The sequence below is a fragment of the Camellia sinensis genome, unplaced genomic scaffold (assembly GCF_055761805.1).
Source record: "Camellia sinensis isolate YWXY unplaced genomic scaffold, ASM5576180v1 Unanchor1, whole genome shotgun sequence".
Classification (NCBI taxonomy): Eukaryota; Viridiplantae; Streptophyta; class Magnoliopsida; order Ericales; family Theaceae; genus Camellia; species Camellia sinensis.
The window spans coordinates 21,389,080-21,409,166 of record NW_028128987.1 but is presented as its reverse complement, the minus strand read 5'-3'; the positions used below and the strand labels follow the sequence as shown (position 1 = coordinate 21,409,166).

The following is a 20,087-nucleotide window of genomic DNA, read 5'->3' as shown; positions in this document are numbered from 1 at the left end:
ACAATATAAGATGATCACCATAAAAAGTATAAAAACCAGACGTGGACCGTTTATTAGTTTGAGATCCTACATAATCTGCATCAATGAAACAATAGATCCCTGATTGATGACCACCTGTGAAAAATAACCCCAAACCAAGAGAAGTCTTCAAATACAGCAAAATATGATGAACAACATCAAGGTGTTATGTACGAGATGCATGCATAAATTGACTCACAACACTAACTACAAAAGTCAAGTCGAGTCTAGTGTTAGTCAAGTATATGAGACGGCCAACAAGGACTGATGCATGCCCGGATCCTTCAGTAACTTGCCAGACTCTAATGTAAGCTTGATGTTAGGATCCATATAGAAGTAGAAGTTGGCTTACACCCTAGCATACTAGTGTCTTGAAGAAGATCAAGAACATACTTCCTTTGGGACAACGAAATCCCCTGACGAGAGCGAGCAACCTCAATACCCAGAAAGTATTTGAGAGGACCCAGATCCTTAATATCAAATGCTTGACTCAAATCCCTCTTTACTTGAGCTATGCCAACTAAATCATCTCCTGTAAGAATGATATCATCAACATACACAAGCAGAATAATACACTAACCAATGAAATTTCTACGAACAAAGCAAATATGATCGAAGTGGCACTAAACAAATCCCATGGATAAAATAACTGAGCTAAAGCGGCTAAACCAAGCCCGAGGAGATTGTTTAAGACCATATAAGGACTTGTACAGTCGACATACTTTCTTGGCATACTCCCCCTTAGCCCGAAAATCGGGTGGAGGATCCATATAAATAATCTCAAGTCCCCATGCAAAAAGTCATTCTTAACATATGCAGAGGCCAAGAATGGGGGGCATCAAGAGAAATAAAAAGCCTGAGAGAGGTAAGCTTGGCGATTGGTGCAAAGGTAGCCCCAAAATCCTTGTCATGAACCTAAGTAAAGCCCTTGGCAACCAATAGTGCTTTGCAGCGGTCCACAATGCCATCTGCAAGATACTTAATCGTGAACAACCATTTGCAACCAACAGTCTTTTCAAAGATGACAGAGAGACAAGTTGGCAGGTCTGCTTCTGTTCCACAGCTGCCTTCTTTGTTTGCATAGCAGTCACCCACTTAGGATTCTAAAGAGTTTCTGACACAGAACAAGGAATAGTTTCCAACTCGAGCTTGCCAAACAAGAAACGATAGGCAAGGGAGACACTGTCATAATAAAGATATTAGGAAACAGGATGATTAGTATTGCTAAGATAACCAAAACAATTAGGAGGATGCCTATCACGAGGAGGGTTGTGAGGAGGAGCAGTAATCAAACGGAAGAATTACCTGACCCACATATCAGAGAGGCTGTTGGTAGGGGACGAGGATGACAAGACTATACCTGTAATGGAGGAGGAGAAAGAGGAGGAGCCTCAAGAGAGGAAGCCTCAACCTCATCAAAAATAGGAAAAGGCCTAACATCAGAATCTACCAATGGGACAGAAGTGAAAAAGGAATCCTACACAGAAGGGTGAGTACTGAAAAAAGGAACCTCTTCATGAAATGTCACATCACAAGAATGATAGTACTTACGAGTGCTAGGATCATACCACCAATACCCTTTCGACATAGTGGAATACCCTAACAAGATACACCTAATGGCCTTATCATCTGACTTAGTTTGAGTAGGACTTCTTGATGCAACATCTATTACGTGGTTAAACAAGTACGATAGGTTATGGAAACCCAACACAAAATCTAAGGGTCCTATGTTCGTCAAGAAGCCTTTTTGGTCCAAAAAGAAGTGTCCATGGTAGTGTTTAGTAGTTAAGGGTATTATGGTAACTTCAGTTTTGCTAGACATGGGTTGTAGGGTTGCCCATGGGTTCTATTTTGGGTCAAGTTATTAAATGAGTTATTATATATGAGTTTTATTATGTCTAAAATAATCTTAGTGGTTAAAGTCCAAATTTCCTATTTTGATATGAAGTAGAATTAGAAGTCATTAAAGTTTCCTATTATGATTGAAGTAGAATTGAAAGTCATAATTGGTCTAGAATATTAGTAGTTGCTAAATATTTTTAGTTTCTAAATTTGAGAAATAGTCCTTATAGAATTAGGAAAGTCTTTAGTCTATAAATATATGTGTAATCTCAATGATTGAAGAGCAGAGTTAATATTATGAAAATTTGAGATTGTATTTGTGTGATTGGCCTATCCCTTGTGAGGGTGAAGCACTTCTCTTTCTTTCTCTCTTCTTCTTCTTCTATCCAGCAAGGTTACTGTTCACCTCACTGTTCACAGTGCTTAGAACAACCACCCAACTGCTCCTAAACACTTGTGTTTTCATTCCCAAAACCCTACCCTTTTGCAAACCCTTAAACTCTTATTCTTTTAAATATTTCTGCAGTTACAAAATCCCATCAAATCCAGCCCTATAAGTCTATTGGTGCTGCTGCCAATGTACTTAATCTGGGCTCACTACTTGTAGGAAAGTAATCCCTACTCGTCCTACATCACTTCTGTTCTGGACAAAACATGTACACCCAAAAACTCGAGATAGGAGAGGAAACAGAGTCTTGGTAGGATGCAAGACCTTGCAAGACATAACTTAGAGTGCGATTAATAAAATAAACTGCAGAAGAACAGCATTATGCCAATTAGACTTAGGAACATTCATACCCCGAAGAAGATAACGAACCACATACATTATGTGATGGTTTTTTCTTTCTGCAATCCCATTTTGTTTAGGAGTATTAGAACAAGTTGTTGAAGTATATCAACCTGATTAAGATGGGAACGAAAAGCATCAGTGATGTATTGCCCACCATTATCAGATTGGATATTTCAAACAACAGTGTGAAACTAGATTTTAACCATCTGGGGAAACTGAACAAATATGGAAAAGATATCAGATTTACGTTTAATGAGATATTCCCAAGTACAATGAGTATAGTCATCTATAAAGGTTACATAATATCATTGGCCAGACAATGCACCCAAACATCATAATAAATAATATCAAACACAGAAGGAGCACGATACATACGAGGAATATAAGTGATACAGGTATGTTTAGCTAACTCACATACATCACATTGAAACTTATAAGTCTTACAAGCTTTATTAAAAGTTGGAAACAATAAACATAAATAATGAAAATTTGGATAACCCAAACGAGCATGCCACAATGATAAGTCTTAAAAGAAAAAAACATAGGAGGAGAAATCCTCAGGTAACACAGTAGTAGAAAAACTAGAAAGAGGCGAAGGCAACTGATCTGGTGGATTTCCAAAGTAGTATAAACCATCTTGCTCATATCCCCTACCAAAAATCCTCTTCGAATTCAGACCTTGTAATCAACAAGAATTGGATAAGAAAATGACAGCACAATGAAAAGCTTTGGCAAGTCAACCCACAGACAAAAGATTATATGCAAAATTAGGGACATGTAAGTCAAAGGAAAGAGTAATATGAGGAGATAAAGTAACAATGCCCCGATGGTGCACAGAGGCAGTAGAACCATCAGAGAGACACACAGTTTGGGCTGCAACAAGAACTAGAGAAGAAAGGTAGGAAAGCTCACCCTTCATGTGGTCATTAGCCCCAGAATCCAGAACCCAAGTAAGAAATGCAGAGTGAACATGGAAAGCAGTAGGAGTACCTATAGACAAGGTGGTAGCCGAGGATGATGGCCCCAGAGAAATCATAGAACCAAACTGAGCCTAAAGATGACCAATTTGAGTCTGAAGGAGATATAAATCTAGAGTAGTAGAACTCGGGACAGTCTCCACAACAACAGCGGTGCTAGAGGAGCCAGATGGGCGAGCACGGGAGAAACGTTGTCGCAACTTAGGATGAAGTTTGAAATGGCCCAGTTCTCCACATTGATGACAAATTACCTTCCCAGCAGAAGGACGAAACCCAGACTGTACAACAAGAGCCATCTGATCAAAGGAACCAAGAGGCTCAGAAACTGGAGTAGAGACAGGCTAAACCAACCGGCAGCAGCACTCATCACTATCAATAATAGCAAAGGCCTCGTAGAGAGAAGACAGAGGAGATATGTTTAAAATCTGAATGCAAAGAGACTAGAACTCAGAGTTTAAACCCATCAAGAACTGATAGATATGTTGCCGAGCAAGTCGCTTGGTCATAAGAGAAGCCCCCTCGATTGGAAGATCAATCATAGGCTCATATTGAGCTAACTCTTCCCAACATGCCTAAAAATATCCAAAGAACTCAGCCACAGAGATACCCAAAGAAGACTAAGAAACACAAGCAATATCCTGATAGAGCTCAAAGATGCGAACATCATTATAAGCATGAGCATACATCTGAGATAAGGCGCGCCATAAACTAGAAACGATATCACAAAACAGGAACATATGATAAATCAAATCCGCCATGGAATTGAACATCCATCCCAAGATAGTGCAATTGTCAATATCCCACTGACCGCATGTAAAATCTGTAACGTTTGGCTAAGTAGTGGTAGATGAAAACCAATGAACTTTTCCTTTTCCCCCTAAATAAAGTTTAAGGAAACGACTTCAGGTAGCAAAATTTTTCCCATTCAACACCACTCGTGATACGATAAACAGGAGTATGGTTTGAATAGAAAAATCTGGATTAACTGAAATGGGTTTAACTAGTACCACAAGGGAAACATCAGATGGAGACTCCGTCATGGTGGCTAGAGATATAGGTGATGTGTATAGTTAACAAAATAGAACAATACACAAATCACAAAACACACCGGACAAACGGCGTAACTAATCCAACAAGTGCTACCAAACAAGCCGGTAGCCCACCAACAAAAATAACACAAGAAAAAGACTTACCACATCAACACCAAGTCCCGAAACAAGGGACAAAACCTGCCGAATTGCCCTAGAGGGGCTGTTGGCCTAAACTAGGGCTGCCAAACAACCTAGGAATGGTTGTCGGCCTCAACCCAGGAAGTAGGTGGCCTGGGTGAAGTTTAAGGGGATTGGGCAGGCCTTTTGGGTGGAGGAGAGGAGCTGGGAAAGGTTGTCGATGGCTAGGAAGGAAGAAAAAGGCAGCCGGAGGTGATGGGTAGGGTTGTTGGGTAGAGAGAGAAGAAAAAGGAGGCGGCTAGGATTTTTTCTTAGGCTCTAATACCATAAAGAATGAAGAGAATAGAATGGCTCAGCCTAAATTGAGACTAGCCTGTGTATATATACTGATAGAGATTTACAAGATAGGAAATAACGTCAAAGAAAACAAAATCAAGGCCTAAACAATGGCCATAAAATAAGATTTAATTGATTCTAATTCCAACACTATTCACCAATCAAGGAGCTTAAAGATCTTAGACTAATGTACTTGACAATTTGATGCTAAGTATAAAATGTTAATTAGGATTAGTGAACTGAGTAGGATTAATTAAACCTAATCAAGATTAATTAAGCTAATTGGGTATAAAAAAATCCTGACCATGATTAATTAGTACAAACCTTGATTAATTAAGCTAAGGAGGGAGAATTAAAGATTTGGTGAAGCAAACATGTTGAAGCATACACTTAGCTGAAGCACACATACAACACTTTAGGTTCTACAACATCTACTTGGAGGATGGTTATCAACCCAAGACAGACAAGCGTCTGTTCAAACCAAACCAAACCAAGCCAAGCCTTAAGTCCCATCAAATGAGGTCGGCTACATGAATCCTTCTTATCCACTCGACTCTATCCAAGGCCATTTCATTAGTCAAATTAAGGAGACTCAACAATCAGGATTGTTTGGACCTCCTGACTTCAAGTTCTCCCATTCTATGTTTATATTGTCAACAAGAAATTTAGAAGCAAGTCCAAACAATACATAAACCTAATTTATGCTATTTTCCCGGCTAAAAAATGTCAAATAACTACTGGACACATATACTAAGCAAATGCATATTCTCACCTACATCACAATTTACAAGCACATTTGTATAGATTTAGCAAGTCACTCAAGTGAAAAGGGAGGAGAGGGAGGAGAACTATCAGTGCTTACCCTTTCTAGGCGTTGAAGAAGTGCTGTTTTAAATTGACGAACACCACGTCCACTAGAAGAGGGATCCAGCTTGTGAGCTTTCTCAAAAGCACAGAAACGACCTACACCCAGAACCACTATTTATGAATATTTCAAACCATAATAATGGAGAGCATACATTGAGACCAGATTGCACAAGATAAAGAGCACGAAATAATAAAACAAAAACAAGAACTAGGAAACTAATAGTAGCAAACAAGTGATAAAGTTATAATTGCACATATCCTATACCTTTACCAAAGTGTCAAGTGTCCAAGACTGATATTTCATACATTAAGAAAAGTCCTTCTAATATATCCTGTAATTCTCCCTTTTATAAGTATTGTCCTCATAACTTAAAATGGTGGTTTGGCATACGTATTATCCCAATGATAAGACTTGTCGTTGGCATCGTTGGTGGCATAGGTTCAAATCATAAAAACAACCTCTCCAAAAGATGGGTAAGGTTGTGTACATCTTGTCCACCATTTGGCAAGAACTGTTAAGTCGCCAATTTTCACAAATGCTCAAGTAATTGGGAAATGGGCCCAACAATGAATATCAAGCTATCTAACACCCTCTCTCATATGCAACGCCATCTTACATATGGAGAGAGACAAAAAAAAGAAGCAGTCAACCAAACAGAAAAGAAGAAACCAAATACAGGACCAGATATCAAATGTCAACGGAGAGACTTGAATCCAAAACGTCTCTCAACCAAAGCTCTGACACCATGTTTAAGTTACATAAAAGGACAAAACCACTTGATCGAACAATTTATCAATTCCTATACAACCATTTTCACAATTTGGATATATTTCAAGACCCTTGACTCAAAAGATTTGTTGCAATTCTGCATATTCCAAGACCCTTATACTTCATTATTCAAAATAAACTCCGAGAACAATAAGAAAGATTGCAAAAAGGGGCCATTGTACCTAGTATTTAACTAGTTATGACTTTGAAGAGTTTGAATTTGATAAGAAGTAGCAGCTTAACCATTAGGCAAGTAAGCACACCATCTAAGGTTCCGCATCAAGAGAGGCCCCCATTTTAATGACTTGTGTTTAAATTGGTTGATCAATTGTTATATTAGTTGAAAAAATTATTAGGACACCAACAGTTATACACAAAAAAATAATATATACTCCCTCCGTCCCAAAATATTAGTCCATTTTCAAAAATCAAGGACTAAAACAATATGAATTTCCTATTTTGTCTTTTTTTTAAAATTCATAAATAATACAAAGTACAATTATGACAATTGATATTCCCCAAAAAATGTACTATCAAAGGGTAATTTTGGAAAATTAATATTTTTAAAGTGCAATAATTGTACTACCAAAAAAAGTCAGATTCCCAAAAGGGATTATTTTGGGACGGAGGGAGTATATGTCAACACACTCACAAGTTTTGGGTGGCCTCACACTAGATGGTAATAAAGGCCCACAAAGATTATGAATATTGGTAATTGCCTTAGCCGGTATAATTATCAATATGTTAAAAAAACTTCTATTGATGGACTGAATTATATAAAAAGACTAAAACATTTTCTAAATGTACACTTTGTTTACATTGACAATATAACATTTGAAGAAAGAAAATTTTCAATATTAAAATTGATAAAATCCTACCTAAGTTACTGTAAAAAGATAAAATGAATTAACCATAATATTCAATTTAAAAAACGATTCTTTTTAAAGAGCTCATAAGGGAAAGAAATTATCAAACTCAAGAAAGAGCCCCCATAACGAAGGAAAATATGAAAAATCTTGTACTTGAGAAGGATTGACCCTTGACCACCTAGTTGGAAGTGTACATGGCTAATTGTCCTAGTCAATTCGATTGAAAAATGATATTTTAGGCAACTTGAACACAAATGATTGATTAGTGATTTGGTATTTCAAAAAGCAAGAAACATAAATTTTTAAATAAAAAAAACGACTACGTAAAATGTAGAAAAAAGGTTTCATTTAAGTTTTTCGCCTTAAGCCCAAAAAATGTTCGACTGGCTCAATAAGAAGTTAGTGAATAGGGCTTTTAGTTGCTAAATTTGACAGGTTACCTCATTAATACTCTCTTTAGGGAAACTATTAATCAAGCACACTAGAGTTTAATTTACATACATCATACATTTATATATATATGTGTGTGTGAGTCTGCATGGCCCTGAATTTTTTTGAGCCTTAAGCAAACTCCTAGGATGGTGCCCTTTATACGTATTCACGAAGAAAACATTTGCCGGTAAAATGGCAAGTACCTACAATTTTTTTTGTTTGTTAGTACTCACACAAAGTTTGCTTACATATATTATCGCTAAAACAATATACTGAAGTTTACTTACATAGATTAAGGGTTCATTTCGGAAGTGGTTTTTTGACTAAAATATCAGGTGAAAAAATAGAAGTTCTTGGGAATGGCTTTGACTTTTTATGGAAAAACATGCATAAAGTACATAGAATGAGAAGGAACCTTTTGACTTTTTTGTATAGTTTTTTGGCTATTTGGCTAAAGTGTTAAGTTGCCAAAAGAATCATAAGATATGAAGAAATCATTACAAGAACTCCAAAAAATTAAAATTTTGGTCTTGTTCCTTTATAATTTAGCAAAATTCAATATATAACAAGAAAAAACACCAAACAACATCTAAACTATAATACTAAATAAAAATTTAACCAACTGCAACAAAGTATTGCTTAAACGTTACTCTTCTCGCATTTAGCTTCAATACTACTAATGGAGTTTGCATAATCTAGATAATCTACCACATCCATTTCAGATAACATAGCTAGTCTATTCAATTTGTCTCGCAACATGGTTGATCGAATGTAAGATTTAATCAATTTTAACTTTGAAAAATTTTATTTCTTTAGCTACAGATGTAATAGTAGATACTTAACAATATTTTGAAAATAATCGATGCATTTGAAAAACAAACATTCATTACTTCCAAATACTTCACAATTTTAATTGACTTTTTAATTTTTTTGGGTAAAGCTTTATTTTTCAACTACTAATAGTATAAAAACTTAAACATTTAGGAGCCTAATTTTTCTAACAAAATTTGGATAAAAGACACAACAAGAAAGAAAGAAAAAAAAAAACTTACAGAGATTAGCAACCCTTGAGTTGGTATTTTCAACTTCATTGGCAACACGAAGAATCGGAGCAATCTCTTCAAGCGACGAAGGCACAACTTCACTGTCGATTATCGACTCTCCTCCCAGAATCCCAGCCGTCTGAGTCCGCGTGAGACGCCGCTGTGGCGGATGATCAAACCCCCGGCCTCTCGAAGAGGACGACATTTTCACTACACTACACTCTGCTCAATACCTCAAAATCAAAACCCAATTGAAAATTGAAAACCCTAACCACCACCACATTTACCAAAACTATCCCAATCAAAAAGATGAATGATAACACAAAGATGAGCAGAGAAAAAAAATGTGAAACTGGAGAGAGTTAGAAAAGAGAGAGAATCATTGAAGAAGCGATGAAGTTCAGAGAAAACCAGTGATGCAATAATGTCAAGTATGAAAATGAAAGATTGGTGAATCATATTTGAGGATGCCAACTTAAAAGCTATGTATGTGTGTGTATGAGATAGAGACAGAGAGCGAGAGCGAGAGAGAGAGAAGAAAAGATGAGTGTTGTTTTCAGTGACTGGATAAACACTAGGAAAGAGAAAAAGGCGGGAAAAAAAGCAGGTAGATTTTAGAGAGAGAAAGAGAAAGGGTACTCGAAGGGGAGGGGTTTATGGAGGAGGCGGAGGATGACGAGGAGAGACTGCTACGACTGCTACTTTTGAGGTGCTTAGCAACGAAGGAAGCAAAAACGTTTGGTTGGCGTTGGAACTTGGGGGAAAAGAGAACATGCATGCCAAACAAACAAACAAACAAAATTTCACCTAATAGATTCCACTTATTATAGTTTTCACTTGTTATTTCACTATATTCCTCTTACTATTTAATAAATTTTCACTTGTTATTTCACTAAATTTTACCTACTTTTCAATGAGTTTCCACTTCTATTTCATTACACTTCACTTAGAGTTTCCACTTCTATTTCATTACACTTCACTTAGTAAAATCATATTATAAAAACTTTCTTAATTTTCTACCGAATCAAATGTTATTTTAAACATATATTTTTCAATTAGTTGATCAATACACTCAACATCTCGTTCGGTTGGTAGATCATCAAAATTAAGGATACTCTTTTGATTGTCAATGTTGTACTCACCAGTGTCAAAACCATCATCATCATCATTATCGTTATGTAATTCATATACGGTGTTGTTATGCCCAATGTTGCCTTCTATATGTGTGGTAAGTATAATAAAATTAATTAGATTAAATCAAATGATAAGTGATATTACAATTAATCAATTAGATTTCACTTACTACTCAATTAATCGTACTTACTATTTAATAAGTTTTCATTTACTACTTCATTAAACTTTACTAATTACTACTTAATTAAATTCCACTCATTACTCAAAAAATAAATTCCACTCATTACTCAAAATCTCTGCTTACTACTTCATTACACTTCACTTACTACTTTATGAGCTTCCAGGTACTACTTCATTAGACTTTATCTACTACTCAATCAAATTCAACTTATTACTCAATGATACTCGACTTTCTACTTCATCAAATTTGTCTTACTATTAAAAAAAAATCCCATGTAGAGAGTTTCTACTTCATCAAATTTGTCTTACTATTAAAAAAAATCCCATGTAGAGAGTGTCATATTAAATGATGAGTCAGCGCAAAACAAATGACAAGATAATTCATAATGAGTGATAAACAAATTTAGAAATCTAACCAACTTTAGAGAGTGTGATAGTATGATCTCATTCATTACTGAATGAGATTTTACTTACTATTTCATTAAATTTAACTAACTACTTTATTAAATCGCATTTACTACTTAAGGAGATTTCACTTACGACTTCATTTGACTTAACATACTGCTTAATTAAATTTCACTTATTACTCAATGAGACTTCACCTACAATTCTATTAGCCTTGGCTTATTACTTAATCAAATGTCTAACTATTGACAACCATAGATTGATAATTAGAATTAGAACAAATAATAAGTATTATATTTAACAGTGATAAGTATTGTGATAATATAAGTACTATCACAATTGATTATAAGTAAATTAAAATGGTTACTTAATATTTGATTTGACTTGACTTAATATTTAATAAAATATGACTTATTAATCAATGAAATTTTATCAACTACTCTACTTACTATTCAATTTGACTCAACTTACTATTATATCAAACTTAATTTACTAGTCAATTAAACCTTACTTCGGCCAAGTTTGGGAACTTGTAAAAAAGTCAAAAAGTCAAAAAGTTACTCAAAAAGTTAAAAAGTTAACACTATTCACCAAAAGTCAACAATTACCGCTACACAACTCCCAATTCGAATTTTTCCCTACAAATCAATTTTTACAATTTTTTATTACACATTTTTCCATAAAAAGTCAAAAAATTAACTTAAACATCCATATTTTCAACCTCAATTTTTTAGTCCAAAAAGACAAAAAGTGCACTTATTTAAGACACCTCAAACAACTCCTTAGTCAATGAAACCCCCACTTATTATTGAGTCGTGAGTAGAGTCCAATGACTGGTAAATATTGTGTTTACGAATGGTAATTAAGACATATAAGTATAGTCATAATAATTGGTAATTATTGTCACAATTTATTTATTATAAGTAAATTAAAATATCCACTTACTACTCCATCAAATTTGACTCCCTATTTAGTCGGGCATAACTTACTACTCAATAGTACTCCACTTATTGCTCTATCAGATTTGACTCACAATTGTGAAATTTATAAAACAATTAATTAAAAAATATGGATTCAAATTTTATTTTAAAAAAATTATATAGAATTTATAAATAATAACTTACCATTTATTTATTTTTAATATTATATCAAAAATTAATTTTTCACAACAATGACTATTTTAAAAAATTAGTGAATTTTAACAATTTTTAATAAATTAATATTCACATATCATATTTTACTTTTTACAAATCATAACAAGACAAAATATGGAGAGAAAATAGTTAAGTATCATGTGTCATTAGTTTTATGTATTTAAAATGCAAAAGAGGGCACAATTTTCAATAAATGAAGGTGACATATTTAGCAGGTAATATTTTAAATAGCACGGTTATTCATAACAAATAGTAAGTGAGTGAATAGCAAATAGTAAGTATCTTTGTAGCAAATGGTAATTTAGTATCATTTTTTTAATTTCAAAATTAACTAAAACTACTCTCCTTTTTGGAAAATCACCTTACTTTTTCTACCTACTTTTACCATTTACTCATCTAATGGCTATTATTTATCCTATCTAAATTTAATTGTCCATATTTTTTTTATGTACCATACATGAAAACCACTTTCTTGTATGGTAAAAATTTCCCTCTATGTACTAAAGATGATTTCATTAAATAAAGATAAAACCTTGTAATTGTATAGATATATACATATATTTTTTAGATTGTTAAGATCTTGTTATAAATAAATAAAAAAATAGAGTATTGGAGAAACACAAGTTTAGGTACCGAAGGCTTTTCAACAATCCGCAATCCTATATCTTTGTTCTAAACATTACACAATTCATTGCATCCAAGACGAATAGATAGTGTGAGAACCCGAATTTTTGAACTTGGGTGAAGTGTTATGCTGGATAATCAAGCTCACTTGCTCTATGAAAGGACTTTTTTAGACACGTGTGTTCTAGATTGTGCTTTTGGGTGCAAAGGTCCATGAGATACTTGGCATAGTGTCACGAGTTGCCTTGAAAAATTAATCTGCTGCGCCTTTAAAGGAGTCGGCCCATGACACATAAGAAGGGATTTGCTTGATGGCATTAAAGAGTGGAAGGTTGATTTTCACTTGTTTAAAGACCTTCAACATGTCTTCTTGTTAGTTCCAACTCACATGCATGCAAAGGAGAGAGTCAAAGGAAGGATGGCGTACAAGAACTTCCACCACAGGTGAAGGAAGCCTGAGCTAAGCATCTCTCCCTTCTCTTCATATTCTTGCCATTGTTGGCTCTCACCATTCAGAAGATAGAAAATTTTGGTGGGTTTGTTTCCTCTCTCTTTCTTTCTCTCTTATCTTTTTGTACAAATAGAGACGAGAGGGAGAGGATGAATTGTATCAGAAATTTGAGAGATAAAGAGTTGTGAGTTGAGTGAGAGTATTTCCCCTCCTCTGTTTTCGTATTTGCTCTGTTTTAGTGAAATTCTTGTTTCTGTCCGTGGACGTAGGCATTGGGGCGAACCACGTAAATATTGGTGTCTCAATTGTGTGTGATTGCTTGTTATTTTATTTTTCTAGGTGTCCATGATCCTAACAAAGTGGTATCAAAGCTGGTTGAGTGTTTTTAGACAAAATAGAGTGTGTTCTTCAAAAATTGCCCAGAATTCAAATTGGTCAAAATCTGGCTTTGATCACACCAGCATAAAGGTCTCAACGAGACGAGCACAGATGTGAAAATCGCGTCGAAAAAAGACGCCGGAGTAAGCCAATGCGCCCCACGCGCTTCTGACACCATACTCATGCGCCGGCGACTAGCCGCACGCACTTTACATGCGAACCCAGTGAAGAAGACGATCTGACGTCATCACCGTCATCTTGTTGACGTCATCAATCCAACCCGCTCTGACTCATACTCCGAGCCGCTGACTGGAGCGGTTGACCAAGCCATCGTTGACCAAGCCGAGCCTCTATTAACCAAGTCGCTGACGTCATCCGGACGCCAGGCGAACTAGAGAAATTATCTTGTGTTTCTCAGCCGCACCAGATTTCACCAATATGAACCGTTCAACTTATTTTGGTTTGATCTGAGCCATTCCGAGTCCGGTTTCGACGATCTAATAGTGTTTTCCAACTATTTGGAATATTTCGAACACATTCGTATGGTCAGATTTTTCAAATCAAATTTCAAAAAAATTACAGTTTTTATTTTGGCAATCCAAAGTGTTTTTTCGACTAATTTGGCCAGTTTGGACTCCACAGCGAAGCCTGATTTTCAGAAAGAGATCATTTTCTGTAGAGATAAAAGTTGATGGAGGAGTCAACGTCGACTTCGGGATCCATGATAAAGCTAAATGCTTCCAACTATAGAATTTGAAAGCCAAGAATAGAGGATGTCCTGTACTGCCGAGATTTGTTTGACCCTATTGAGCTTAATGGAGTTAAACCAGCAATGGAAAATGACGAAGATTGGAAGCGAAAGAATCGGAAAACCATTGGCCAGATCAGACAATGGATCAATCACAGTATCTTTTACCATGTTACCTAGAAGACTGATGCCTATTCTCTCTAGACAAAATTAGAAGACATGTCCCAGTCAAAGACTGCTCGGAACAAAGCCCTCTTAATGAAAAGACTTGTAAATTTGAAGGTGAAAGGTGTCTCTGTTACTGAACACACCAGTGAGTTTCAAAATTTGGTGAATCGACTGGCAACTATCAAAATGGAGTTAGATGATGAGATGCAAGCTCTATTGCTGCTCAGTTCTTTGCCAGACAGTTGGGAGACGTTGGTAGTGTCTCTCAGCAACTCTGCACCTGAAGGAAAACTGACTATAAGCATGGTTACAAATGCTCTATTTAGTGAAGAGGCAAGAAAGAAAGACATGAGTGGAGATCAGTCACATGCCCTTGTCACAGAAAACAGAAACAGAGGTAGAGGCAAAGGCAAATGCAGAAGTAGAGAAAGAAGCAAAAGTAGAGGACGCAGCAAAGGAAGATCTCAAGACAGAAGGAAGTCCAGAGATTGTAGAAGCTGGCCGAAGTTCAAGTGTTACCACTGTGGCCAGGAGGGTCACATCAATAAATATTGTCATGCCTTGAAAGGAGAACGAAAACAAGGCAATAGATAGCCAAAGACCGAAAATGGAAACACTGCAATTACTGTCTCAGAAGATACTGCATTATTTTATGTTGAAGAACAAAAATGTCTCCATATGTCAGACAACGACACCGAGTGGGTGGTAGATACAGCAGCTTCCTACCACACCACAACCCAGAAGGAGTTCTTCAATACGTACCAAGTTGGAGATTTTGGTATAGTGAAGATGGGTAACTCTAGTTTTTCAAAGTTTATGGGAATCGGTGATGTTCGCATCCAAACCAAAGTTGGGTGCACAGTGGTGTTGAAAGATATCAAGCATGTTCCCGATTTACGCCTGAATCTTATTTCAAGGATAGCCTTAGATCGACAAGGCTCTGAGAACTACTTTGGCAAAGGCATATGGAAGCTGAAAAAAGGATCTCTGGTAGTAGCCAGAGGACAGGCAAGTGGCACACTGTACAAGACTCATGTGGAGGTGAATTTAGATTGCCTCAATGCAACAAAAGAGGAGGTATCGCCAAATTTGTAACACAAAAGGCTGGGTCACATGAGTGAAAAAGGGTTGCAGATTCTGGCAAAGAAGTCTTTTATTCCCTTTCCTAAAGATGCGAAATTGAATCCTTGTGACAACTGCTTGTTTGGGAAGCATCATAAAGTTTCCACTCATCATTCAGAAGACAATCAGAGTTGTTGAGCAGAGTATACTCTGATGTGTGCGGTCCCATAGAAGTGGAATCCTTGGGTGGCAGAAAATACTTCTTGATATTCATTGATAATGCATCACGAAAGGTATGGGTTTATGTCCTAAAGACCAAAGCTGAGGTGTTCCAGCATTTTCAGACATTCCATACTATAGTGAAAAGAGAGACCAGAAAGAAGCTGAAGTGTCTCCAAACAGACAATGGAGGCGAGTACACATCAATGGAGTTTAAAGCCTACTGTGCTACTTGCGGCATTCGACATGAGAAGACTGTTCCTAGAACCCTACAACACAATGGTGTAGCTGAAAGAATGAACCGGACCATTGTAGAGAAGGTCAGATGTATGCTCAAAATGGCAAAGTTGCCAAAGCCATTTTGGGAATAAGCTGTTCGTGGTGCTTGCTATTTGGTCAACAGATCGCCATCAGTTCCACTGAATTTTGAGATTTCAGAAAATGTATGGTCTGGAAGGGAGATTTCTTACTCTTGCTTGAGAGTGTTTGGGTGCAAAGCATTTGTACATGTCTCCAAGGAGCACAGACAGAAGCTAGATGATAAAGCCACTCCATGAGTCTTTATTGGCTATGAAGAATTTGGATACAGATTATGGGATTTGAAAAACAATAAGGTCATTCAAAGCCAAGATGTGGTATTTCAAGAAGGCCAAACCTTAGAAGACTTTGGGCAACCAGCCAAACCCAAAGTTGATGATGTTTTAGAAATTATTCCCAATCTTGCACCATCACAACATGCCACTAATGAAGAGTTGCAGGATGGATTTGCAGAAGAAGAAGATCTAGAAGAAGAGGGTGTTGAGCAAGGGGAACCACAACCCCCTCCATTAGAGACTGTTGGTCTACAGTTACGAAGATCAACAAGACAGTCTAAGCATTCGTCAAAATACCCTGCTTTTGAGTATATTTTGCTTATTGATGAGGGGGAGCCAGAAAGTTTTCAAGAAGCTCAGAATCATAAGGAGAAGAGTAGCTGGCAGCAAACTATGCAAGAAGAGATGCAGTTCTTACAGAAAAATCAAACTTATGATTTGGTAAAACTTTCCAAGGGTCGAAAAGCACTGAAGAACAAATGGGTGTTCAAGTTAAAGAAAGATGGCAGCGGAAAGCTAATCAAGTATAAGGCTCAATTGGTTGTCAAAGGTTTTGGGCAGAAGAAATGTATTGATTTTGATGAAATCTTCTCGCCAGTTGTGAAAATGACATCCATTCGAGTAGTTTTGGGACTAGCGGCCAGTTTGAATTTGGAACTAGTATAAATGGATGTGAAGACGACATTTCTCCATGGTGATCTAAAGGAAGAAATTTATATGGAGCAGCCAAAAGGTTTTGAAGTAAACAGGAAAGAAAATTTAGTCTGCAGATTGAATAAGAGTCTCTACGGCCTCAAACAAGCACCGAGACAGTAGTACAAGAAGTTTGACTCATTCATGGTGGCTCATGAGTACAAGAGAACTGCTGCAGACCAGTGTATTTATGTCAAAAAATTTCCCGGTGGAAACTTCATTATACTCATGTTCTATGTTGATGACATGTTGATTGTTGGACAGGATGCCACCGCAATCAAATCACTAAAGAAAGAGTTATCATAGTCCTTTGACATGAAGGACCTAGGCCCTACACAGCGAATTTTGGGCGTGAAAATTATGTGTGACAAGGAAACCAAGAAGTTGTGGTTATCACAAGAAAAGTACGTTGAACGGGTGATTGAGAAGTTTAACATGAAATATACCAAACTAGTCAATACTCAGTTGGCTCATCTTTTTCAGCTAAGCAAGAGTTCTTGTCCCTCCTCTACTAAAGAAAGAGAAAAGATGGAGGCTATTCCCTACTCATCCATTGTAGGGAGTTTAATGTATGCAATGATGTCCACCTGACCAAATATTACTCATGCTGTTGGAGTAGTAAGCAGATTCCTTTCCAGTCCAGGGAAAGAGCATTGAGAAGCAGTCAAGTGGATTCGGAGGTACCTCAAGGGTACGACTAATATGTGTTTGTGCTTTAGAGATGCTAAACCAGTCTTAGAAGGCTATATGGATTTAGATATGATGGGAGATCTTGATGGTAAGAAATTTACATCAGAATTTGTGTTCACTTTGCAGGGAAAACTGTGTCTTGGCAGTCCAAGCTGTAGAAATGTGTTGCTTTATCCACAACTAAGGCAGAATATATTGCCGCAGCAGAAGTTGGGAAAGAAATGTTGTGGTTAAAGCGATTTCTCCAAGAACTGGGACTAAAGCAAGAAAAGTTCACAGTACATTGTGATAGCCATAGTGCTATAGACCTGAGCAAGAATTCTATGTACCATTCTCATACGACGCACATTAAAGTTCGATATCATTGGATACGTGAAGTGATGGAAAAACAGTTATTGGAACTGATTAAGATCCATACAGATAAAAATCCAGCTGACATGCTTACAAAGGTGGTCTCGAGAGACAAACTCGAAATTTGCAGAGACATTTCCAGGATGGACTTCAAGGGAGAAGTCAGTCATGCATGTAGGTATGGAGGGGGAGAATTGTTAGTTCCAACTCACATGCATGCAAAGGAGAGAGTCAAGGAAGGATGGCGTACAAGGACTTCCACCAAAGGTGAAGGAAGTCTGAGCTAGGCATTTCTTCATTCTCTTCACGTTCTTGCCATTGTTGACTCTCACCGTTAAGAAGGTAGAAAATTTGGTGGGTTTGTCTCCTCTCTCTCTCTTATCTTTGTATATAAATTGAGACAGGAAGGAGATGATAAATTGTATTGGAAATTTGAGAGATAAAGAGTTGTGACTTGAGTAAGAGTATTTCTCTTCCTCTGTTTTTGTATTTCCTCTATTTTAGTGAAATTCTCATTTATGTCCGTGGACATAGGCATTGGGCCAAACCACGTAAATATTGGTGTCTCAAATGTGTGTGATTGCTTGTTGTTTATTTTTCTGGGTGTCCATGATCCTAAAACTTCTTTTGTTGCTCCCTTGTTGTCAAATGGAGATGGTATCTCTAAGCAGTATGGAATAGGAGCCTTGGGCACATACAGTGCCAGTGGATCACATGAAGAATGAAATGGTGGATCATCCCTCCAGTACTACTATTGTTCCACTCCTTGAACCAAGGGTCTAACTTCCACTCTTTTCCTCACTCCCTTTTGTCTTCTTAGGTCGGGTATCTAACTCCCGCCCATTCTTAAGGTTGATGACAGCTTGAACTTGCTAGTAGTATGAACCATTCATATAAGAACTTTACATCCCATATTGTAACGAGTCAACTTAAATTTTATTTATTATTACTTTTGTATTGGTTTAGTAATTTTCATAATATTTTTGCGGGTTCGGATATTTGTTGGAGTTGGATTGGTATGAATTTTAAAATCATTTAATTGTATTGTTATTATTACAGTTTTAGTGTGGTGGATCATTCTAGTTAAATATGTGAGATCAGATTTCATTACTTTTTTCTTATTATGTGCCTTTGTGAGGTCCTCAGCAATTTTTGAGTTTGTATTATTTATTGTTTTCATAATTTAATCGGTGTATAAATTTAACTTTTGGGTCTTATTTAATTAGCCTATATTTAATTATTTTGACTCATATTTAATTATGTAAATGGTAGGAACGTTCATTTAAAATTATTTCATGATCAAATCTCACTTGGTGAATTATTTTAGATTATTAAATTTTATTCTTTTGGACTTAATTGATTGAATTATGACTCGTTTATAATTATCAGTTATTATTATTATTATTTGAGAAAATTAGTGATAAATCCAATCTAAAGAGGATATAAGACGTTTGGTCTCATGATTATTATTATTATTATTATTATTTGTGAGAAGTATACTCTTTATAAAATATTGAGTTAAGAAATATATATATATATATATTATTTTAAAGGATATTTTGTTTTCAATTTTACCCCTTAGCATATTTGTTCGAATCTTTTTTAATTGTTTATTTTTTTTGAACCTATCTGTTCAAATATTTTTTTATCTGTTGAATTCTTTAACATATTTTTTCTTATCTCTTGAACATATTTGTTCAAATCTCTCTCTCTCTCTCTCTTTCCATAAGCCATTAGATGTTCAAATCTTATCTGTCGAACATATATGTTCAAATCTGAGCCATTTTGAATAGATCTATGCCACGGGAAGTCCTATCTATCAACTACACAGATCTAAGTCTCTCTCTCTCTCTCTCTCTCTCTCTCTTTCCACTTTCTTTCCACTCTTCCTTAGATATTTTTAACAATATTTTCAATAATCCAAATAAACAATCCAAATCTGAAGTCACAATGAGACTGAGACGGATGAAGCAAATCTAAGGGTTTGACGTGCTAAAATGTAAGGAAATTGAAACTAAGATATGGGGCTATATTTATTATGGGCCATCAAATCGAGATTGTAGAAACATAACAGAGACAGAGAGATAACTATCATTGATGATAAATATGGGGAAGAGAGATAGAA

General features: G+C 36.1%; 1 protein-coding gene across 3 annotated transcripts in view; it reads right to left on the bottom strand.

The window, feature by feature from the left end:
• LOC114267863 (callose synthase 3-like) overlaps positions 1–9,913 on the bottom strand; it is a 125,265-nt gene extending 115,352 nt beyond the window's left edge. For all 3 annotated transcript variants that reach the window (XR_014357482.1, XM_082910517.1, XM_082910518.1), the window contains exons 1-2: positions 9,122–9,913; positions 5,995–6,095 (exon numbers count right to left, since the gene is read on the bottom strand). Coding sequence is in view for 2 of the 3 variants with exons in the window: in XM_082910517.1 (XP_082766643.1) it covers positions 5,995–6,095; positions 9,122–9,317 (297 nt within the window). In the remaining variant the exon portion in view is untranslated. The remainder of the gene's footprint in view (positions 1–5,994; positions 6,096–9,121) is intronic.
• Between the last annotated feature and the right edge of the window lie 10,174 nt (positions 9,914–20,087).